Source organism: Petaurus breviceps, unplaced genomic scaffold (assembly GCF_028583685.1).
Source record: "Petaurus breviceps papuanus isolate PSGF00001 unplaced genomic scaffold, PetGlider_PUasm1.0 90903, whole genome shotgun sequence".
In the NCBI taxonomy this organism is placed as follows: domain Eukaryota; kingdom Metazoa; phylum Chordata; class Mammalia; order Diprotodontia; family Petauridae; genus Petaurus; species Petaurus breviceps.
In genome coordinates, this window is record NW_027187376.1 from 17,939,653 (window position 1) to 17,964,612 (window position 24,960).

General features: G+C 36.2%; 1 protein-coding gene across 4 annotated transcripts in view; it reads left to right on the forward strand.

Moving 5' to 3' along the window:
• RAPH1 (Ras association (RalGDS/AF-6) and pleckstrin homology domains 1) overlaps positions 1-24,960 on the forward strand; it is a 117,206-nt gene that overhangs the window by 33,415 nt on the left and 58,831 nt on the right. For 3 of the 4 annotated variants that reach the window (XM_069075309.1, XM_069075308.1, XM_069075311.1), the window contains exons 2-4: positions 8,173-8,292; positions 17,339-17,444; positions 18,310-18,815. In XM_069075309.1, the coding sequence (XP_068931410.1) occupies positions 8,173-8,292; positions 17,339-17,444; positions 18,310-18,815 (732 nt within the window). Of the gene's footprint in view, positions 1-6,639; positions 6,791-8,172; positions 8,293-17,338; positions 17,445-18,309; positions 18,816-24,960 lie in introns of those variants that run through there. The other variant, XM_069075310.1, reaches the window with a different exon arrangement.

Sequence of the window (24,960 nt, forward strand, 5' to 3'; positions counted from 1 at the left end):
CTGTTTATTAAAATTGCTGTCAATGTTCATTAAAATAAGCCCTCCCCTGAAAATAAGCCCTCTGGTGTTTTTCTGTCCAAAAAATAATAATAAGACAGTGTCTTATTATCGGGGAAACACGGTAAAGCTAACAAAGCTATTTTTTTACTTCTGTTTTTAAATTAATATAAAGGTAGCCTAATGGGCAGGGGTTAGGTTGAATAAAAGTCTGTAGTGGTGTCTTTTTCATAGTAATATCTTGATTTGTGGTATGCTTAAGGTCAAGACATGTAAATATTAATAATTCAAGTGAGAATTACTCTTAAGAATATTTAAATAGGGGCGCTAGGAGGCACCGTGAATAGAGCACCAGCCCTGGAGTCAGGAGGACCTGAGTTCAAATCTGGCCTCTGCCATTTAATACTTACTAGTCATGTGACCTTGAGTAAGTCACTTAACCCCAATTGCCCTGCCCTCCCCCTCCAAAAAAAAACAAGAATATTTAAACACTAGGTTATACTTTATTTTCATTTATTTATTTATTTATTTTGCTTTTTGGTGGGCAATTGGGGTTAAGTGACTTGGCCATAATCACAATACGGCTAGTAAGTGTGTCAAGTGTCTGAGCCCAGATTTGAACTCAGGTCCTCCTGACTCCAGGGATGGTGACCTATTCATTGAGCCATCTAGTCACTCCTATTTTGTTTATTTTGAAGAAGCATGGAAACTACAAGGATTTAGAAGAAAGAGGAAGTTGACAATTTGTTAAACCTTCTAGTAAAGGTAGAGAATTAGTATTATAGCTGCTTTTGGTTATTCTTAAACTAGCCTAAGTTATCTGAATACCTAAGCCATAAGTTCAGAAAGGTTCTTCTTTCCATTGACTTTTCCAAATAGATTTTTCTATCTTTGATAGAAGGTAATGTATTAAGGTACTTTATAATAAAGGTAGTAATAATAAATAATAAAGGTAGTTAATATATTAAAATACAAATTTCTCCTCCTAAGTCATAGGCCTGACCCCACTATAGAAAAATTGCTTGTAGGATTAAATACATACTCCTCAGACTGGTATTTAAGGTCTTTCACAGTCTTGCACCAATGTCTTTCCAGACTTACATCATATTACTCAAAAAGACAACAAATAAATGACTAATATATGCAAGATACTAGCTAGGCAAGGCAATTAGGTGGTGCGGTGAATAGAGCACTGGTCCTGGAGTCAGGAGGATCTGAGTTCAAATGCGACCTCAGACCCTTAACACACAAAAAAAATTAGCCTTGTGTCCTTGGGCAAGTCACTTAAACCCAATTGTCTACCTTGCCCCTCCAAAAAGAAAAAAGATACTATGCTAGGTAATGGAGCTAAGTGAAAAAAATGAAACAGTTTCTGCTCTTCAGAAGCCTTCATTCTATTATACATATTAAATGTATATGGCATGTTTTACAATATAATATGAGGTGAGGGAAGAGAGATTTCCCAGTTTATGTAACTTTGAGCAGATTATTTAATTTCTGAACCTCAATTGCCTCTCATGTAAAATGAGAGACTAGAATTCAGAGATGCTTTTTTTTTTCTAAAGCAATTGGGGTGAGGACTTTTTAGGGGCGGAATCAAGATGGCAGAGTAGAAGCAGGACCTCCCCGCTACTCTGGCTTCCACCTTCCCCAATCCATGTAAAAAGGGGACTCTAAACAAACTTTGGAGCTGCAGAACCCAAAAAAGGACACAGAGAAGCTAACCTCCTGCTGAGGACAGCCCGGCAGGCTGGCAGGAATCAGCCAGCGCAGTGCTCTGGGAGCCCAGCTGTGGCCGTTTCCAGATTTATCAACACATAGATTCGAAGGACAAAGTGAGAGGTCAGTGCAGTCTGGACTCTAGGACCCACTAAGTGGGAGTGTGTGGAGCTCCTGGCCTGCAGAATGTAGGAGGACCAAACATCAATCTGAAGGGTAATTGCTCTTGCTTTAACCTTCTCGGATCTGGATTGCAGCCTAGGGTGTAGGTCCTGGTGTGTGTGTCCAGCTTGCCAGAGCATGTGGAGCCTCAGAGAGGGCACCCATCTAATACCTCCAGCAGCTGAGAAAACCCCAGCGTTTGGGACGAAAGGTCCCCTGTATGGTGGCAGAGTCCTACTGTGGCAAAAAGCCCAGGGGTCAAGTGACTGAGGGGCAACATGACCAGGCAAAGGAAACAAAGCAGACAGAAGATCCCAATATTAGACTCCTATTTTGGGGACAAAAAGGAGCAAAGAATGGAACAGGAAGAAAACAGTGAAGGCAGCATTCCAGCACCAAAAGCTTCAAAGGAAAATATGAGCTGGTTACAGGCCATAGGGGACCTTAAGAAGCAGATAAAAGAAGTGGAGGACAAATTGGGAAGAGAAATGAGAATGATGCAAGAAAATTACGAAATGAGAGTCAAAAGTTGACTGAGGACAATCACACCTTAAAAAACAGACTAACTCAAATGGCAAAAGAGGCTCAAAAAGGCAATGAGGAGAAGAATGCCTTAAAAAGCCTAATTTTCCAGATGGAAAAAGAAGCTCAAAAGCTCAATGAGGACCATCATTCCCTCAGATTTAGACTGGAGCAAAGGGAAACTAGTCACTTTATGAGAAATCAAAATGCTGTTAAACAAATGAAAGAATAGAAGGCAATGTGAAATATCTCATGGGGAAAACCACTGACCTGGAAAATAGATCCAGGAGAGATAACTTAAACATTATTGGACTACCTGAAAACCATGCTCATAGTAAGAATCTAGAAATCATCCTCCAGGAAGTTCTCAAAGAAAACTGCCCTGATGTTTTAGAACCAGAGGGCAAAATAGAGGTTGAAAGAATTCACTGATCACCTCCTGAAAAAGATCCCCAAAAGAAAACTCCTAGGAATATGATAGCCAGATTCCGGAATTCCCAGATTTAAAAGAGAATATTACAAGCAGCCAAGAAGAAACAATTTGAATATTGTGGAAACACAATCAGGATAACCCAGGATCTGGCAGCTTCTACACTGAGGAATCGAAGGGCTTGGAATATGATATTCCGGAGTCAAAGGAGCTGGGACTAAAACCAAGAATCATCTACCCAGCAAAACTGAGTATCATGTTTCAGGGGAAAATATGGTCATTCAGTGGAATAGAGGACTTTCAAGCATTCTTGCTGAACAAACCAGAGTTGAATAGAAAATTTGACATTCAGATACAAGAAGCAAGAGAAGCATGAGAAGGTAAACAGGGAAAAGAAATCATAAGGAACTTATCAAAGTTGAACTATTAACATTCCTACATGGAAAAACAATAATTGTAACTGATTAAACTTTTCTCAGTAGTTGAAGGGAATATATATATGTATATATATATATATATATATATATATATATATATATATATATATGAGGGTATATGGGCATATATATGAATACATATGTGAATGTGTGTATATATGTTTACAGATATACATAGACAGAGGGCACAGGACCAATTTAACAGGAAGGGATGATACTTAAGAGGTGAGAGAGGAATATAATGAGAGGAGATGGGGAGAGACAGAATGGGGTAAACTATCTCATATAGAAGAGGCAAGGGAAAATGGTTACAATGGAGGGGAAGAATAGGAAGGCAAAAGGGAATGGGTCAACCTTATTCCCATTGAATTTGGCTTGAGGAGGGAATGAAATACACACTAAATAGGGTATCTCACCCTCCAGTAGAGTAGTGGGGCACAGGTATGAAAGGGGGGATGATGGAAGGGAGGGCAGGCTATGGGGGAGGGAAGTTGGAAGCACCCACTTTTGAAAATGGATGGGATCAAAGCAGAGAATAGAACAAGTGGGAAATGGGATAGGAGGGAGGGAAATATAGTCACTCAGTCTTATATTTAAAATATATCTACTATGTTATTGTTTTGCATTAGCCACACATGTACAACCTATACTGAACTGCTTATCTTCCCAGTAAGGGGTGGGTGACAAGGGAGGAAGGGAATGAATCTGGAATTCAAAGTTTTAAAATAAAATATTCAAATATACATACATACACATATACATATATATGTGTGTGTATATATATATATACATATATATATATATATATACTATTAGTAATACTTTTTTACATGCAATTGGGAAATAAGACATATAGGCACTGGGGCATAGAGATCCACTGGAAAAGTTGAAAGGGGTATGGGAGAAAATATGGGAGAGAGCAGATTGGAGGAGGGAATATCCTGTGGGACTGCTATTTTGGGGTGGTGGGTAGGGGGAAAATGGGGAGAAAATTTGTAACTTAAAATCTGGTAGAAATGAATGATATAAATCAGAAGTTAATAAAAGCATTTGGGGGAAAAAGAAGTAATTTGGGTTAAGTAACTTGCCCAAGGTTACACAGGCCAGTTTTTTTGTGTGGGTGTTAAATATCTGAGACTGGAACCGATCCCGGTTCCTCCTGACTCCTGGCTGGCTCTCTTACTCACTGCACCACCTAGCCACCCCGAATTCAGAGATTCTTAACACTTTTTTGTGTAATAAACCTTTTTGCAGTCTGGTGTAGCCTATGGACTTCTCAGAATAATGTTTTTAAATGCATAAAATATATAGGGTTAGTAAAAATAAAAAACATTTTTTTCCCATCCAAATTCATAGATCTCCTGAAATCTATTCATGGACCTCTTTATTTTTTATTAGCCCTATTTTAGTAATATGTTTTTTATTTTTAGTTTCCAAGATTCAATTCCACAATTCCAAGATTGAATTCCACAATTCCTTGAGTTTCACATTTTTCCCCCTCCCTCCTTTTCCCCCCTATGGCGGCATGCAGTCAAATTTAGGATCTGGAAATACTTTTATATTATTCACTAGTCAGGTTATAAAGACAGATTGTATCAGATGGAATGAAAAATGGTAAAGAGGACATAAAACCAAACAAGCAAAGGAAAAAGATCAGGTAGTTTGCTTCAATCTGGATATAAACTCAGTTCTTTCTCTGGATGTACACATTTCTCTCCATCATGAATCTTTTGGGATTGACTTATATCACTGCACTGCTGAGAAGAGTCCAGTCTATCAAAGGTGGTCATCACACACACATTATGTCTGTAATTGTGTACAAATTTTTCCTGGTTCTACTCTTCTCATTTAGCATCAGTTCGTATAAGCCTCCCCAGGTAAATGTGAAGTCCATCTGCTCCTCATCGTGGATCTCTTGTGGGGAGAAAAGGGGGATCCATAAGCACCAGGTTAAGAAAACTGGGTAAAGGGACGGCCAGGTAGCACAGCGAGTAAGAGCAACGGCTCCAGTGTCGGGATGACCTGGGGATCGAATCCGGGCTCAGACGCTTAGCACCCACCCAGAAACACCTGGCCGTGTACCCTTGAGCAAGTTACTTAACCCCAATTGCTTAGGGGCAGCCAGGTGGCTCAGCAAGTAAGAGCACCGGCTCCAGTGTCGGGATGACCTGGATCAAATCCGGGCTCAGATACTTAGCACCACATCCAGAAATAACTGGCCGTGTAACCTTGAGCAAGTTACTTAACCCCAATTGCTTTTATTAAAAAAAAAAAAAACCTGGGTAAATAACCAGCCTAAACCTAGATCTTACACTGTGTGAGAGTGAGGAAGGAGAAATCATTTCAGCTGATCCTTTAAAAAAAGATATTAGTCAACAAATATCAAGCACTTTTTGTCTACTAAGGCACTGTGTTGGGTATTAGGGATCAAAGTACAAAGAATCTAAAGTTGATAGATATAAATATAGATAATTTTAATTGTAAGGTAGTTTGAGAGGGAAGGCATTAGCAGTTGGAGTTAAGGAAAATCTTCATGCAAAAGATGCTTGAGCTGCATCTTTTTTGAGGGGAGAGAGGCAGTTGGCATTTGAGTTGCATCTTGAAAGAAGATACCACTCTGAAGCAAAGATAAGGAGGAGATTGGCAAAGGCATTTGAGATGCCTACCAAATGAAGATTGGAAATGGAGCTGTGTGAGTGAGGAATAGAGAAAGCAAAGTGTAGTAAGTTCCCATGTGAGGTTGGATAATCAGAATTTGAAATTTATACAGCTCTGGAGTAGGAGTGAAGGGGGAAGAGGATAGTAGGGGGTAATCCAGGGTTAAATTTTGGCAAAAGGACAACGAGGCTAGGGTTATCAGAGAAAAGGAATTTATGAGCAGATGGCAATGTAGAGCTGAAATGGCAAACTGAGATTGAAGAATGAGTAGAATGAAGGACCATTCATTTGTATCAATCAGATCACCTTTTGTCATTAGGAAAGTTACAGAAACATCTCTGACCTTGTTACGTTTCCATTTCTTCAACTACATTTTTCTTAATAGATTTGTAATAGAACAAAACAGTTATAAGTTCCCATCGGGATTTTTTTAATCTTTTAAAAATTTTCTCTTACCCTTCATTTGTTTTTAGTATTCTCTTTGTTAAGAGTACACCAATTTGGTATACTATATTAAATGCTGGTCTTGGAGTCCAGAAAGTCTGAATGTAGATTCTATTTCTAGGTTATTAGCCAATATAATATTTCTCAAAATGGTTTACTTTATGTGGATCATAAAGTGTCTCTTTTTACCCCAAGACCTCAAAGCCAACCCAGGCTCCTCCTCTTGAGAAACAGAAATTTTGTCATTTTTCTCAGTAAAGCAAAGTTTGATTCTGCTTCTCCAACCAATGTTTCAGGACACACCAGTGCACTGTGAAAGACTAAATATTGCAGTAAGCCGTTCTGATGGGGGAGCTTTTCCCACTACATAGGCTTGACTTGCCCACCTTCCTGGCATTGAGATCCCCTGCTCCTCCAATCAGTAAATAAAACTTTTTATTTATTTATTTATTACTTTATTTATTAATAAAAATTTGCTTCCTCCTAGCAATTATGCTTTGACATTTTAGTATGGGGTTGGTAATCCAAGTTTACTTCATGACAGCCAAATTGCCTTTAATTCTTTTCTTTCTTTGTTGCTTTATCATAGATGTAATTTCATGAGGTCTTTCTTTAATCTATCTTCTCCATCAATGACCTTCCAATTTATTATTTTATCAGGTCATTTAGGAATATTAGGCTTTGTCAGACATCAAGCTGACACTGTTTTCTTTGGGTATACTATGAGAAATCCACATTTTGAAGTGTATTATGAAATGGAAGTGGTTGGAAAAACTCTTACATTTTAGCATCATTAAACAGAGATTAGTTTACTTTAGGTAATATTATTGTGAAGGACATTAGCAATAATTCAAAGTAAATTTATATTACAACTGCAGCAAAATATCTGAATAAGTTCTTTAGTCATCCCTTTTTCCTATTCTCTAGTCATTTCCTTTTTTTATTCTCTAAATAATTAGAGCTATTAACTAAATTATAATGCCTTGTTTAGGTATGCTCATTGTTTAGAAGAAATTCCTTTTATCAGAGTATTTGTAACAAAGTTGTGGCAATACACATATATGTGTATATGTATTCAAAGATTTTTAAATTGTTACTTTTCCCTTTCATTTGGAGGGGCTTTTATGAAGTCAGAAGATCATATAGATTTATTAAAGGGCAAAAGATGAGGGTGGGGTAAAGTAGAAGACGAAAGTTTAAAACAAATTAGGATATTTTTTAAATCTAGCAAGTGGTCACTGAAACAAAGCATTATGCTATTTTGACCCTGCCTTCATAATTGCTTATATAACTGTATCTCTGTTGCTGCTTTGGAGTCTTAACAGGTTAAGTAAAATAATGACTTGCCTGTTTGAGGTGTTCTGAAGTTATTTTCTTCCTGTTTTAGAGATGGACCTAGGTCTTCTAGGGGAGAATAGTTTATCTAGGAAGAAATCAGAATGTTAAAGCCAGAGAGAGATTAAGAATGTGAGAATCAAACGGGTCTGGTCACTTAGTGAAGGTCACACACAGTGTTGAAGAATTCATGTTCTATTCAGTTCTTCTAACTCCCATTCTAGCATTTTTTTTCCTACCACATACTAGAATACAATTTGCTGATTGGTGGAAAAGCTCTAAGAACAAGAGATTTTTGACTTGTTTCAAATTCTTGGACTTTCATAGCAAATAGCTTTTATTTCTAATTTGCCTGTTTTGTTTGTTTCCATGTAGTTGAAGCTTACATACTGAATTTGAGAATATACTTGTTAGAAATTTAATTATTAATTGTAATTAAAGTACTAAGGTGAATTTCTTGTATTTCAGATGGAGCAGTTATCAGATGAAGAACTTGACCATGGTGCTGAGGAAGACAGTGACAAAGAAGATCAGGATCTGGACAAAATGTTTGGGGCTTGGCTTGGGGAGCTAGACAAACTTACACAGGTCAGAAATACTTTATGAGAAAATGGTTAAGGATTTGAAAGTATCATATTTATTAATTCAGTCTTTAAGGACTATGTGAACTAAAAAGTGAAATAAAATAGAAATTTGCACAAAAGGAGAAAAAACAGACATACTAAAAAAGGACATAAAAAGTAACTTGAGGAAATGTGATCTTATGTAGTAATTTTGAATATTTTAAAATCTTTCAGCATGAAATATTTAGGTGTAGAAAATGACATAAGGGAAATGAACACTGGCTGAAACTTCTGTATAATCACATTTTAATAATTTTTAAGAGTTTGTAGTTTAGGTAGGATTTCACAGCTTGAGCAAATCAACTCAAATCAAAGTCAAATGACAAATTATACATCATTTTATTTAATAATATTGTTTTTCCTTACATATTTACAAACTTCTGTCTTTATCTAACTTTAGATTTAATTTAGACCTCTAACAATAGCTTTTTCCTATGGTTTCCTTTTATTGGGTTTGGATTTATATAAGAATAAGATGTCTTGTTTCTCTTTTGGAAAAGGTTGAAGATGACATTTGATTTCTATTGTCCAAGAAATTTTACTTTAAAGAGTCTTTCCCTTTTCTAAATAAAACTAACAAATATGCTTTGAGATACTGGTGGACACAATATTCAGTACTTTACAATAATGAATTTTACATTAATGGTTAATATATTTTACAGAGTAAAAGAGCTAGTAAACATTTTATTTTATTAACTATTGTATTTTTTTTAAGTACAAGCATAGTTAAATTACTTTCAGCTTGAAGGGTCTTCCAGCGATTAAGCTTAAATTTATAAAATTTTCTGTAGTTTCATAGCTAATGAGAAATTTAAAGATCCTGTATAAATATTTTCTCTTCACTTTTGTAGATTTCTGTACCCCATTATCACAATAAATCTAAAAAGTTTAATAAATAAAAGTAGGAACTTATTTTAAAAAAACTAAAACTAATATAATAGACAAACAATTAGGTAATGTAGTTAAAAATGAAAACCAACTGACCAATATCAAAAATGAAAAGAAATTCACAAAGAATGAAGAATAAAGGAAATTTGTTAATTATTTTGCCCAACTATGTCCCAACAAAACTAGCTAAATTAAATGAATGGATATTTCCAAAAATAAAAATTACTCAAATTATCACAAGACATAGAGAATTTAAATAACCCAGCATCAGAAAGAGAAATTGAATAACACATGAATGAACTTTCAAGGGAGAAAAGAAAACACAACAAGGTTAACAAATGAAATCTTTAAAATATTAAAAGAAAAATTCTAATATTACATAAACTATTTAAAAAAAAAGATTTCTACTGAATTCCTTCTGTGATACAAATTTAGTTTTGATTTCTAAAACATGAAGATGTAAAACAGAGAGAAAATTATAGGTCAATATCCCTGATGAAGATTGGCCTGAAACTTTTAAATAAAATGTTAGCAAGGGGGTTGAATAGCACATCAAAAAGGTCATTAACTATGACCAGGTTAGATTTATACCAGGCTGGAACAAGTAGGTGGCACAGTGAATAGAGCACTGGCTCTGGAGTCAGGAGGACCTGAGTTCAAATCCAGCCTCAGACACTTAACACTTACTAGCTGTGTGACCTTGGGCAAGTCACTTAACCCCAATTGCCTTGCCTTCCCCCTCCACAAAATTTAGAAAAAATGATTTATACCAGGAATTCAGCATTGTTTCAAAATTAGGCAAGTTGTAAACATGATAGACTATATAAATAACAAGAACAAGAAAAATCATGTGGTTATGTCAATAGATGAAGAAAAGCTTTCTGACAAACTGTAACATTCCATTTCTATTTTTAAAAAAGCAACAATACTACAAAACAAGAATAAGTGGATCTTTTCTTAATATGAAAAATCATATCTATCTATAAATAAGAATCATCATTATATGTAATAAGGATAAACTAGAATTCTTTCCAGTAAGAGCACAGGTAATGCAAAGTTTTCAATTATCATCACTACGCTTTCTTATATTAAGAAAAAGAAATTAAGTATATAAGTTCAGGCAGAGAGGAAAGAAAATTATCACTTTCTGCTGATTAAGATTTACTTAGAAGTCCCTAGAGAGTCAATTAAAATTTAATTGAAATTGTTGATAAATTCAACAAAGTTGAGCCCCTGTGTGTATATAAATATATGTGTGTATAAGATAAATCCATATAAATCATCAGCATTTCTATATATTACCAACAGAACTCAGCAAGAAGCTAAATAAAGATTCCATTTACAATAACCATATAGGGGTAGATAGGTGGTGGCACAGTGAATAGAGTACCAGCCCTAGAGTCAGGAGGACCAGAGTTCAAATTCAGGCTCAGACACTTGGCACACTTACTAGCTGTGTGACCTTGAGCAAGTCACTTAGCTCCAATTGCCTTGCCTTCCCCCCCTCCAAAAAAATAAAATAACCATAGAATATACCTTATAGAATGCAAAAAATATAAATATAACCGTATATTTGTATAAAATATATGTGTATATATGTATAAATGTGTGTATGTATATAATAGAAATAAACCATAGCATGTATAACTAAATAACAACATAGAGATAGCAAGTGGTCAAACAAGGATATAAATTCATGGTCTCTGACTTCAGCAGATTTTCTTCTATATTATTCGAACAGTAGATAGGGGCCTTATTGCTGCATTCAAGTTAGTCTCTATTCAAGCAAAACTCTTCATTGTATCCTGGTGGCTTTACTTGCTTGTAACCATATGATTTCAAAAAGAGGAGAGAAAGGAGAGGACTAGGTATTTTAATTTCTGGTGATTTTATAAAATAAAAGTCAACAGATTGGGGCCCCTGGGAGTGACACCTTGAGGTTTAAAGGTACTTACTCTAGGGGACAAAATTTTTTTTAACTAAATTTTATGTTTATTTATAGTTTACATCATTCATTTCCACAAGATTTTTATTTTCTCTCCATCTTTCCCCTACCTACCACCCCAAAACAATGATCTCACTGTATACCCCCTCCCCCAATTCTGCTGTCTCCTATATACTCTACCATACCCCTTCCGACTTTCTGGTAGTGCAAGATGGATCTCCATCCCCCAGTGCCTGAATATCTTATTTCCCAGTTGCATGTAAAAATAATAATAATAATTTTTTTTAAACATTTTATTTTAAAACTTTGAATGCCAAATTCTTTCCCTTCCTCCTTCGTCACCCACCCTTACTAGGAAGATGAGCAATTCAGTATAGGTTGTACGTGTGTTGCTACACAAAACATTTCCATAGTGGATATATTGTGAAAGACTGACTGTATCTCCCTCCAGCCTATCCTCCCCCCTCCCCCACTAGTTCTATTCTCTACTTTGACCCTGTCCCTTTTCAAAAATGGGTGGTTCTAACTACCCTCCCCCCAACCTGCTCTCGGCTCCGTCATCCCCCTCTCATCTCCTTCCCCCCTACTCTCCTCTAGAGCAAGATACCCTGTTTGGTGTGTATGTCATTCCCTCCCTAAGCCAAATTCATTGAGAGTAAGGTTGACCCATTCTCTGTTGCCTTCCTGTTCTTCCCCCCCATTGTAACAGTTTTCCCTTACCTCTTCTATATGAGATAATTTACCCCATTCTGTCTCTCCCCATCTCCTCTCATTATATTCCTCTCTCACCTCTCAATTTCACCTTTTAAGTATCATCCCTTCCTATTCAATTGATCCTATGCCCTCTGTCTATGTATATCTGAACACATATATACACATACTAACATGTATGTATTCATATACCCTCCTTTATAGAAATAATGTTTATGTGTATATATACATATATATATATACACACACATTTACATTCCCTTCAACTATCCTCATACTGAGAAAAGTTTCATAAGTTACAATTATCATTTTTCCGTGTAGGAATGTAAATAGTTCAATTTTGATAAGCTCCTTATGATTTCTTTTCTCTGTTTACCTTCTCATGCTTCTCTTGCTTCTTGATCTGAATGTCAAATTTTCTATTCAACTCTGGTTTTTTTCATTGAGAAAGCTTGAAAGTCCTCTTTTTCATTGAATGACCATATTTTCCCCTGAAACATGATACTCAGTTTTGCTGGGTAGATGATTCTTGGTTTTAATCCCAGCTCCTTTGACCTCCAGAATATCATATTCCAAGCCCTTTGATCCCTCACTGCTAGATCCTGTGTTATCCTGATTGTGTTTCCACAGTATTCAAATTGTTTCTTCTTGGCTGCTTGTAATAATTTCTCCTTGATCTGGGAACTCTGGAACCTGGCTATAATATTCCTAGGAGTTTTCTTTTTGGGATCTTTTTCAAGAGGTGATTGGTGAATTCTTTCAACCTCTGTTTTGCCCTGTGGTTCTAAAACATCAGGGCAATTTTCCTTGAGAATTTTTTGAAGGACAATTTCTAGGTTCTTTTTTTGATCATGACTTTCAGGTAGTCTGATAATTTTTAAATTGTCTCTTCTGGATCTATTTTCCAGGTCAGTGGTTTTCCCAGTGAGATATTTCACATTGCCTTCTATTTTTTCATTTGTTTGAGTCTATTTGATAATATCTTGATTTTTCATAAAGTCACTAGCTTCCATTTCCTCCAATCTAATTTTGAAGGAATTGTTCTCCTCAGTGAGTTTTTGAAATTCCTTTTCCATCTGGCCAATTTGGCTTTTTAAGGCATTCTTCTCCTCATTGGCTTTTTGAGCCTATTTGCCATTTGAGTTAGTCTCTTTTTAAGGTGTTATTTTCTTCAGTCAGGTTGTTGACTTGCTTTTCCTGATTTTCTTGCATCATTCTCATTTCTCTTCCCAATTTTCTCTCCACTTCTCTTATCTGGTTCTCAAAATTCTTCTTAAGCTCCTCTATGACCTGTTACCAATTCATATTTTTCTTGGAATCTTTTGGTGCAGGAGTTCTGACTTCATTGTCTTTCTGCCATTCCATGCTTTGATCCTTTTTGTCCCCAAAAAAGGAATCTAAAGTTGGATTGCTGTGCTTACTTTGCTTCCTTTGCTTGCTCATGTTGCCCCTCAATTACTTGACTTTTGAGCTTTTTGCCACAATAGAACTGTTTCCAGACAGGAGAGCTTTGTCCCAAATCGCTGGGGTTTTCTCAGCTGCCGGAGCTATTAGTTGGGTGCCCTCTCTGAAGCCTCCATAGGCTCTGGCATCTGGTCACACACCCCAGGACCTCCAACCAAGACAGCAATCCAGATCCAAGCAAGAGCGATTACCCCTCTGAATGGTCACTTGATCCCCGTACAATCTGCAGGCCAGGAGCTCTGAAGCTGTGGTGGCTTCATGGCCACTGTGCCTTAGCAGCTTCTACCTCCAGGGGCAAAGGCCAGACCATACTCTCAGTCCCCCTGTTCCCAAAATCCACACTGACATTTTACTTTGCCTTTGGCATTTATGGGTTAACAATTCTGGAAACCGCTATAGCTGCTGGTAATCCGCAGCTTGTCAGGGGCCACCATGAGGCTAAAACCAAGGGCTCAGGTGGGGCTGGGCTCTGCTCCCAGTACCTTGCAATGGACCCTTCCTGCCGGGTTGCCTTCAGCAGGAGATTTGTTTCTCTCTGTCACTTTGTGGGTTCTGTAGCACTAAAGTTTGCTTAGAGTCATATTTTATGGGTATTTGAGGTGGTTATGCGGGGAGCTCAGGGAGTTGTCCTGCTTCTATACCGCCATCTTAGCTCTGCCCCCCAAGTCTTACTATTCAATTTATCCTTAGTAGTTAGCCAGTAATTACAGTCAGTTCCAAGTAAGAGCATTTCCTGAGATGTAATTAGTAATTAGTAAACTATAGTTTTAAAAAAAATCATTCTCCACATTAATATGGGACAGTCTTTCTTACAACTACACACAGCACTGATGGGGCGAATAGGAATATATATTTCAGAGTACTCTTCCAGGATGCTTTCTGATGTGTCATCTTCAACAAAGAATCCCCATGCACAGGGCATCCCTCCCCCTCTCTGAACTTGATAAATCTTACCTCAAAATAAACAAGAAAGAAGTCAAGGAGGTGTATAGAATTCTAGAAAAGGTATATAAGGTAGATCTCTGGAGAAAATTCAATGGGAATAGAAAGGAATATACCTTTTTCTCAGTGGTAATGGTACATACACAAAAATTGACCATGTACTAGAGCATAAAAACCTCACAATCCAATGCAGAAAGTCAGAAATATTAAATGCATCCTTTTCAGATGATGATGCAATAAAAATATATGTTAATAAAGGACCATGGAAATATAGACTAAAAATTAGTTGGAAACTAAATCATCCTAAAGAATGAGTGGGTCAAACAACAAATAATAGAAACAATGAATAACTTCATTCAAGAGAATGACAATAATATGGGATGCAGTGAAAGCGATTAGGGTAAGTTTTATATCTCTGAATGCTTATATGAACAGAGGAAGGGAGGTCAATAAATTGGGCATGCAACTGATAAAAGCTAGAAAAAGGACAAATTTGAAATCCTCAGTTAAACACCAAATTAGAAATGCTGAAAACCAGTGGAGAGATTGATAAAATTGAAATTAAGAAAACTATTGAACTAATAAATAAATAAAACTAAGAGTTGATTTTATGAAAAAAACAATAAAATAAATAAACCTTTGATTTACTTGATTTAAAAAAAAAAGAAAACCAAATTACCAGTATCAAAAATGAAAAGGGCTATTAATTCACCACCAATGAAGAGGAAATTAAAACAATAATTAGAAACTTTTGCCCAATTGTATGCCAATAAATTTGACAATCTTAGTGAAATGGATGAATATTTACAAAAATATAAATCGCCCAGATTAATAGAAGAGGAAGTAAAATACTTAACCCCATCTCAAAAAAAGAAATTGAACAAGCCATCAATGAACTCCCTAGAAAACAATCTCCAGGGTCAGATGAATTTACAAGCAAATCCTATCAAACATTTAAAGAACAATTAAATCCAATACTATATAGACTATTTAAGAAAATTGGTGGAGTCCTAACATTCTTTTTATGATACAAATATGGTATTGATACCTAAACCTAAAGAGTCAAAACAGAGAAAGAAAATTATAGACCTATTTCTCTAATGAATATAAATACAAAATTTCAAATAAAATATTAGCAAAAAGATTACAGCAAATTTATTACAAGAATAATATACTTTTATCAGGTAGGATTTATACCAGGAATGCAGGCTTGGTTCAATATTAGAAAACCGTCAGCATAATTGATCATAACAACAAAACTAACAGAAAGCATATGATTATATCAATAGGTACAGAAAAAGCTTTTGACAAAATACAACACCCATTCCTATTAAAAACACTAGAGAGCATAGGAATAAATGGAGCTTTCCTTAAAATGATAAGTAGCATTTAACTAAAACCATCAGCAAGCATTATATGTAATGGAGATAAGCTAGATGCATTTCCGGTAAGATGGGGGTGAAACAAGGATGTCCAGTATCACTGCTATTATTCAGCTAGAAACATTAGCTTTAGCAATAAAAGAAGAAAAAGAAATTGAAGGAATTAGAATAGACAAAGAAGAAACTAAGTTATCACTCTTTGCAGATAATATGATGAATTAGAGAATCCTAGAGAATCAAGTAAAAAACTACTTGAAATAATAAACAACTTTAGCAAAGTTGCAGAATATACAATAAACCCACATAAATCATCAACATTTCTGTACATTACTAACAAAGGCCAATAACAAGAGATAGAGAAATTTCATTTAAAGTTACTGTAGACATTATAAAATATTTGGGAGTCAACCTGCCAAAACAAACCCAGCAACTGTATTGAACACAATTACAAAACACTTTTCACAAAAATAAAGGCAGATCTAAACAACTGGGAAAACATCAGTTGAGCTAACATAATAAAAATGACAATTTTACTTAAATTAATTTACTTATTCGGTGTCATACCAATCAAACCACCAAAAATTATTTTATAGAGCTAGAACAAATAACAACAGAATCCATTTGGAAGAACAAAAGATGAAGAATATCAAGGGAATTAATGAAAGGAAATGCTAGGAAAGATGACTTAGCCATACCAAATCTTAAAATGTATTATAAAGCAGCAATCATCAAAACTATTTGGGTACTGGCTAAGAAATTGAGGGGTAGATCAGTGAAGTGGGTTAGGTACACAAGACACAGTAGTCAGTAATCCACTGTTTGATAAACCCAGACCCCAGCTTCTGAGATAAAAACTTACTATTTGACAAAAACTGCTGGGAAACTGGAAAATAGCATCGCAGAAACTGGGCACAGACCAACTTCTGACACCATATACCAAAATAAAGTCCAAATAGGTACATTATTTAGCTATTAAGGCTGATACTGTAAGCAAATTAGGGGAGCAAGGAATAGTTTATTTGTCAGATTTATGGAAAATGGAGGAATTTCTGACAAAAAAAGATAAAGAACATTATAAAATGCAAAATGGATAATAAGTGTTATATTGAGTATAGTTCAGTAATGTCTGTCATTTGTTAAGATTACATCACCTTTGTACCAAACAGTGCACCTTATTGGGTCTTAATAAAATACTTATTGAATTGCATGTGAGTAAAGCTAAAGACATATACTATCTGTATGACCTTGGGCAAGTCGCTTAGCTCTATTTGCCTCAGTTTCCTCATCTGTAAAATAAATTGGAGAAGGAAATGGCAAATCACTCCAGTATCATTGCCAAGAAAACCGCAAATGGGGTCATGCAGAGTCAGACACAACTGAAAAGGATTCAATGACAACAAAATTAAAATAACCCTAAATTATAATCTGTTGGGTTTTTTTTTTAAAGTAAGACATTTCTGGAGCTTTTTACAAAGAAAATAATTTTAAAACAATCAGTCTTCCAGACTATTGCTTATCTGAACTATAGTTTCTTTAAATTTATTTTGGTGTGCTACTTAAGCAGAGGGACAACTTTGCTCATGTTTGACATAAGTGAAGCAATCACCAATCTTGCATTTAATATGTAATTTACTTTTATTTTCTTTCTGACTTTTTTGTTTTGTTTCCCTGTTTTAAAGAGTTTGGATACTGACAAGCCAACAGAACCAGTGAAAAGATCTCCTCTTCGCCAGGAAACAAACATTGCCAATTTTTCTTATCGCTTCTCCATGTACAATTTGAATGGTAAGTAAAGACTGACAAATACAATTTGAAGTAATTTGTTTAGTTCAATGATACTAAAATTGTCCAGTAACAAGAGGTGAATAATATGTGCATATTTTTTGACTCAGTTATTATGTTTTCTTTTTTATAAACTAATTACATGATTAGTATGGTAGAAAAGTTTTCTACTTCAAAATAAATGAACAGAACTAAACTTTTTTTAGCTATTTTCCAGGAAATTTATTAAATATCTAAATACAAATGCAATAAAAAATAATCTCTAATTGTACTATATCTTAAAACTATGTGAAAAGGCCAAATGCAGTTAAGACCTGTCATTATTTTTCTTGGCTACTTAAGTTTAATTATATAGTTACTTACTTTTTTAGATTCTGTACAGTCCCTTCACTCCCCATTTTCCTATTCTCTTCCCTGTTGCCATTTCAGTGCATCCTAGTATTCTACCAAACTTTATATTATTATGATATTATTTAACTGTAAACAGTTGAAATTTGAATGTATATGTTTTTGTTATTTTAAAAATATATTACAGGGGTGGCTAGGTGGCGCAGTGAAAAGAGCACCAGCCCTGGAGTTAGAAGGACCCGAGTTCAAATTCAACATCAGATACTTAACACTAGCTGTGTGACCTTGGGCAAGTCACTTAACCCCAATTGTCCTGCCTTCCCCCCTCTAAATAAATATATTTAATGTGTTCTAAACCTAATATAATAAAATATTTTTATTTTCCTCTTGAATTTATTACATGGAAAACACTTACTATGAAGGAAAACATCACTTACTATGAAGGAAAAGGAATAATGAAATGCAGAAACAATAATTAAACCTATATGAGAAGCCTGATGTGTATTATTATTTATTGCAGAAGCCCTGAATCAGGGAGAAACTGTGGATTTAGATGCCTTGATGGCTGATCTTTGCTCTATTGAGCAGGAACTCAGTAGCATTGGGTCTGGAAACAGTAAGCGTCAAACCACAGAAACAAAAGCTGCTCTGAAATTACCTGCTAGCCGACATACCTTGAAACATGGCACCCTGAAAGGATTGTCCCCTTCGTCTAATAGGATAACTAAACCTTCACATGCCAACTATTCCTTGGATGACATTACTGCACAATTAGAACAGGCTTCTCTCAGCATGGATGAAGCTGCTCAGCAGTCAATAATGGAAGATGCCAAACCTGCAGTGATTAATCAGCACAGGAGAACAGCATCAGCAGGTACTGTAAGTGATGCTGAAGGACGCTCTGTTAGCAATTCATCTCGTTCTAGCATCACTTCTGCAGCTTCCAGCATGGATTCTTTGGATATTGATAAGATGACACGTCCTCAAGAACTAGATCTGACACATCAAGGGCAACCAGTTACTGAGGTAAATATATAATAAAGTTACAAACTCAAACTCATACTCTCATAAAGTGTGTAATATTATTGGGTTTCTGGTATTACATAAGGAGAAGGCAATAGTGAATAGAAATATAGTTATTTCTTATCTCAATTCTTTACATTAACTTAAAACTTGTGAGTAGTGTTCTCCTACAAATTAATTTTTAAATCAGAAACTCTGTAGTGAATAGTATAAGTGGATAAATAATACTACCTCTCATGTATGCTTCAAAACAGATAATGAAGAATGCTTTGGTCTTAGTATTCTTATTCTTGAGGCCATGCTCAAGCCTTCCAGCAAAAATTTCAGATGATATTTGAATGTAAATTTTTTAAAAATTGATAGCAGTAAATGACTTCATAAATTCACATGAAAACATGTTTTATATTTAATGTGTTCAATTTAAAATAGCACTTTAGAGAAAAAAAGATGTCCTCCTATCTGTGAAATCACAAGTTTATACTAAAAAAGATTTATAATCATTGGGCACTCCCTTACTTCCCCTGTCTCCTGCTCCTTTTTTATCAGACTTTTTCTTGTTCTGTAATCTTCTCTTGGGCTTTCCTGGGAGAATGTATATTTCTCCAATGTAAACATGCATGTTTATATCTTTTTACTTTTAACATTTAAACAGGTCATTTTTACTTTAGGGTAGTTTAAGTGACAAGAGCTTTTAAGGAGGCTGCCTTCTTCCCCACATATATCATTAAAAAGAGATAGTGGTCCTGCTATATTGTAACTACTTTCTCCTACCTTACCAAAAAACTGTCCTAGTAAAGCTTACTACTGCAGTTCTTTTATTTAGCAAAGTCAGTACTGTAATATGTGTCTGACACCTCCAGTTAGCTTTATTAGCTACTTTCTGTGAATAAGTTGTTCTTATTTAAAAGCTGTAAAATTAAACAAATTTTTTTTTGTTTTGACATCTCTTGAAAAAAATGTGTGTAGGCAATCTTTGACAGATAAAAGAATTACATAACAAATGATGTCATAAGAACAGCTTCCAATGTGCCTTGCTGTGTTTACTCCTCTTCTTACCCTCATATAATAATTTATTCAAAGGTAGCCTTTCTTCTTCTAGACAAGAAACCAACAAGATGTTAATTTCAGGGTCTTTTTCCTACTTCAAATGGTATAGCAGCAACCACACTAGTGTACCCAGGATGGCTGCTAGCACAGATTCTTTTTAGATCTGCTTTACTAGGAAAGATAGCAATTTAAGGAAGCAACAATCTTTTTTAATCACATTCATTAGTTTAGGGGAAAAGTCAAAACCCTGAACTTCAGAGAAAATACAAGCAGAGAAAAAGACCAACAGACAGGGCTCTGACTACCTCAATCAAAGCTATATTGCTATACACTTTACATTCATACCTGCATCAAGAGAGCCTTTACATCTGAGCAGTTGGGGAGCTCTGAACATACGGCCACTCAGAATCTTGAGCAGGGAATCACAAGATACTTCTCATAATCCAAGCCCCCAAAGCAAAATGCCAACTCAGAAATAAACACTTCTAAGAGCCAGAAGGCATCACCCGCCTGACTCTTCCTAATTAGAAAGCAGCAAAAAGGTGTAAAAGCCTTCCTACAAGCAAGGCTCTCCTAAGCAAGCTTCCCTTAATGGGCAGGGAAGATCTTAAATCCTATTAACATTACAAATGCTGATATGTTCTTAGAAAGAAGATATTTTGTACACTCTCAAGAAAATTGTATTTCAGAATTGTTGTAGTACTTTGCTATATTTTGAAGGAGAAATAATATAACAGAAAATAGAGAATAAAATTGTCATAGAAAGTGGATGGGGAGGATGATGAAGTATGTCCCTCAGGTACTGAAAGGACTTAGAGATGTGATTACTAAACCATTGTAAACTGAGAAATTGTGGAGAACAGAAGATTGGAGATTAACATGTGGCCCAGTTTTCAAAATGTGAAGAGAAGGAAGGTAGTTTTTGGATTGTACAATTGTTGTTCAAGCATGGCAAAATTCTAGAATTAATTTTTAAAATATATGTTTACAAGTAGTACTCGGGAGACAAAAAAAATCTGATCATTTCATCCATACGGCATAGGCTCACCAAAAACATTATACCAAACTAACATTATTTCATTCTTTGATATGAATTTTACACTAGTAAATCTAGGAAATGCTGTAGAGTGAGGGTATCTGAATTTTAACAAGACTTTTTTTTTTCATTTTTCAAATGCTTTATTAACTTCTGATTTACATCATTGATTTCTGACAGATTTTGAGTTACAAATTTTCTCCCTGTTTTTCCCCTACCTACCGCCCCAAAATAGCAGTCCCACAGGATATCCCCTCCTCCAGTCTGCTCTTTCCCATATTTTCTCCCATACCCCTTTACACTTTTCCAATAGGGCATGGTGAATCTCCATGCCCCAGTGCCTATATACCTTATTTCGAATTACATGTAAAATAGTATTAATAATAGTGTATATATATGTACATATGTGTATATATGTATATATATTTAAACATTTTATTTTAAAACTTTGAATTCCAGATTCATTCCCTTCCTCCCTTGTCACTCACCCTTACTGGGAAGATAAGCAGTTCACTATAGGTTGTTCATGTGTAGCTTATGCAAAACAATAACATAGTAGATATATTGTAAAAGACTGACTATATTTCCCTCCCTCCTATCCCACCTCTCACTTGTTCTGTTCTCTACTTTGATCCCATCCCTTTTCAAAAATGGGTGCTTCCAACTTCCCTCCCCTCCAGCCAACCCTCCCCATCCCCCCTCTCATCTCCTTCCCCCCTATTCTCCTGTAGGGTGAGATACCCTATTTAGTGTGTATTTCACTCCCTCCTCAAGCCAAATTCAATGGGAATAAGGTTGACCCATTCCCTTTTGCCTTCCTATTCTTCTCCTCCATTGTCAGCATTTTTCCCTTGCCTCTTCTATATGAGATAGTTTACCCCATTCTGTCTCTCCCCATCTCCTCTCATTATATTCCTCTCTCACCTCTTAATTTCACCTTTTAAGTATCATCCCTTCCTGTTAAATTGGTCCTGTGCCCTCTATCTATGTATAGCTGTAAACATATATACCACATTCACATATGTACTCATATGCCCATATACCCTCATATATAGACATATATATATATAGATTTCTATTCCCTTCAACTATTTTCATACTGATAAAAGTTTAATCAGTTACAATTATTGTTTTTCCATGTAGGAATGTTAATAGTTCAACTTTGATAAGTTCCTTATGATTTCTTTTCCCTGTTTACCTTCTCATGCTTCTCTTGCTTCTTGTATCTGAATGTCAAATTTTCTATTCAACTCTGTTTTTTTCAGCAAGAATGCTTGAAAGTCCTCTATTCCACTGAATGACCATATTTTCCCCTGAAACACGATACTCAGTTTTGCTGGGTACATGATTCTTGGTTTTAATCCCAGCTCCTTTGCCCTCCAGAATATCATATTTCAAGCCCTTCGATCCCTCAGTGTAGAAGCTGCCAGATCCTGGGTTATCCTGATTGTGTTTCCACAATATTCAAATTGTTTCTTCCTGGCTGCTTGTAATATTCTCTCCTTAATCTGGGAATTCAGGAAGCTGGCTATCATATTCCTAGGAGTTTTCTTTTTGGGATCTTTTTCAGGAGGTGATCAGTGGATTCTTTCAACCTCTATTTTGCCCTCTGGTTCTAAAACATCAGGGTAGTTTTCTTTGAGAACTTCCTGGAGGATGATTTCTTGATTCTTACTTTGATCATGGCTTTCAGGTAGTCCAATAATTTTTAAATTATCTCTCCTGGATCTATTTTCCAGGTCAGTGGTTTTTCCCATGAGATATTTCACATTGCCTTCTATTTTTTCATTTGTTTGGATTTGTTTAACAGCATCTTGATTTCTCATAAAGTGACTAGTTTCCCTTTGCCCTATTCTAAATCTGAGGGAATGATGCTCCTCATTGAGTTTTTGAGCTTCTTTTTCCATCTGGCAAATTCGTCTATTTAAGTCATTCTTGTCCTCGTTGCCTTTTTGAGCCTCTTTTGCCATTTGAGTTAGTCTTTTTTTTAAGGTATGATTTTCCTCAGTCAGGCTGTTGACTCTCATTTCGTAATTTTCTTGCATCATTCTCATTTCTCTTCCTAATTTGTCCTCCACTTGTTTTATCTGCTTCTTAAGGTCCCCTATGGCCTGTAACTAGCTCATATTTTCCTTTGAAGCTTTTGGTGCAGGAGTGCTGACTTCACTGTCTTTCTTCTGCTCCATGCTTTGCTCCTTTTTGTCCCCAAAATAGGAGTCTAATGTTGGGATCTTCTGTCTGCTTTGTTTCCTTTGCCTGGTCATGTTGCCCCTCAGTCACTTGACCCCTGGGCTTTTTGCCACAGTAGGACTCTGCCACCATACAGGGGAGCTTTTGTCCCAAATGCTGGGGTTTTCTCAGCTGCCAGAGGTATTAGATGGGTGCCCTCTCTGAGGTCTCCACATGCTCTGGCAAGCTGGACACACACACCAGGACCTCCACCCTAGACTGCAATCCAGATCTGAGCAGGTTAAAGCAAGAGCCATTACCCTTCAGACTGGTGCTTGGTCCCCCTACACTCTGCAGGCCAGGAGCTGAGGCTGCCACTTGGTGCTGGCTGGCTGTGCTGGGCTTGTCTGTGGCTTCTCGCCCCGGGGGCAACAGCCAATGCACTCCCACTTACTGGGTCCCAAAGTCCAGACTGCACTGACCTCTCACTTTGTCCTTTGCATCTATATGTTGATAATTCTGGAAATAGCCACAGCTGATGCTGATCTGGAGTCCCTCCAACTGGTGGTTGGTCAGACCCACCCTGGGGCTAAAACCTCCCGCTCATGAGGGCCTGGACTCAGCTCCCAGAGCGCTGGGCTGCCTGATTCCTGCTGGCCTGCTAGGCTGTCCTCAGGAGGAGGTTAGCTTCTATGTGTCATTTTGTGGGTTGTGCAGCTCCAAAGTTTGTTCAGAGTCCCCTTTTTACATTGATTGGGAAGGTGGAAGCCGGAGCCGCTCAGAGGTCCTGCTTCTACTCCTCCATCTTGACTCCACCCTTAACAAGACTTCTAACAACTTTTCATGATACCACGGTGTACAAGATATAGAAACTTAGGCTGGATGATAGTGCAGTTATGTATATTCATAGTTTATTGACCCACTGTCTCCAAAAGTTGTCAGTTAATGGATCAATGTATTGAAATTAACCTGGAGGTGGGTCTTCAGTGGCATACTACTGGGCTGTGCCCTCAGCTGTTCTAAATATTACTTTTATCAGTGACTCATATAAAGACTTGGAATATGTACTTGTTTAATGTGCAGATCACAAGAATAAGCATTAACTAAAACCCAGCTTTAGTTTTTCAAACTGATAGAGTGTTTCATTTTAACAAATTCTAAATCCATAGTCTAAAGCAGTGATAATAAAGATGAAATTTTATATAGAGGCAAATGTCTTAAACTTAAGTTAAAAATAAATAAACTGCACTACTACAAGATTGTGGAGATTTAACTTTAAAGTTTATATGATAAAGAGTTGTGGTTTTATTTGGTTGCCAACTTGATAGTATTATATGGCTGCCCAAAAAGCTAGTAGAGTTTTAGGTGGCATTAATAGAAGTATAATTCTAGGGCAAGGGTGTATGAAATTGTGTTAATATACTCTGAACTGGTCAAATGACATCTGGAGTACTGGTTTCAGTTCTGAGCAACATGTTTTGAAAGATTGTTACATACTTGAGCATGTCCAAAGAAGAGCCTCTTGGGATGGTAAGGATGTTCAGAGCCATGTGAAGTTTGGTTGAAGAAACAAGGTATGTTTTTAAAAGTATCTTGAAAAAGAGAATTGAAGGTGATAGGACTTCAAACATTTGAAGATAGCTCTGGTGTGGAATAGGGATTTAAATTTTTCTGTGTAGCTCCAGGGCACAAATCTGTGTTAGAAGCTACAAAGTGGCAAACTTAGGCCCAGTACTAAGAAGATAATATGAATATCTGGAATTGTTCAAAAGTAGAGTAGGCTTTCTCAGTAAATAATGCGTTCACAGCTACTGGAAGTATACAAGTAGGGGCTAAATAACAGTTTATCGTGTGTGTGTGTGTGTGTGTGTGTGTGTGTGTGTGTGTGTGTGTGTG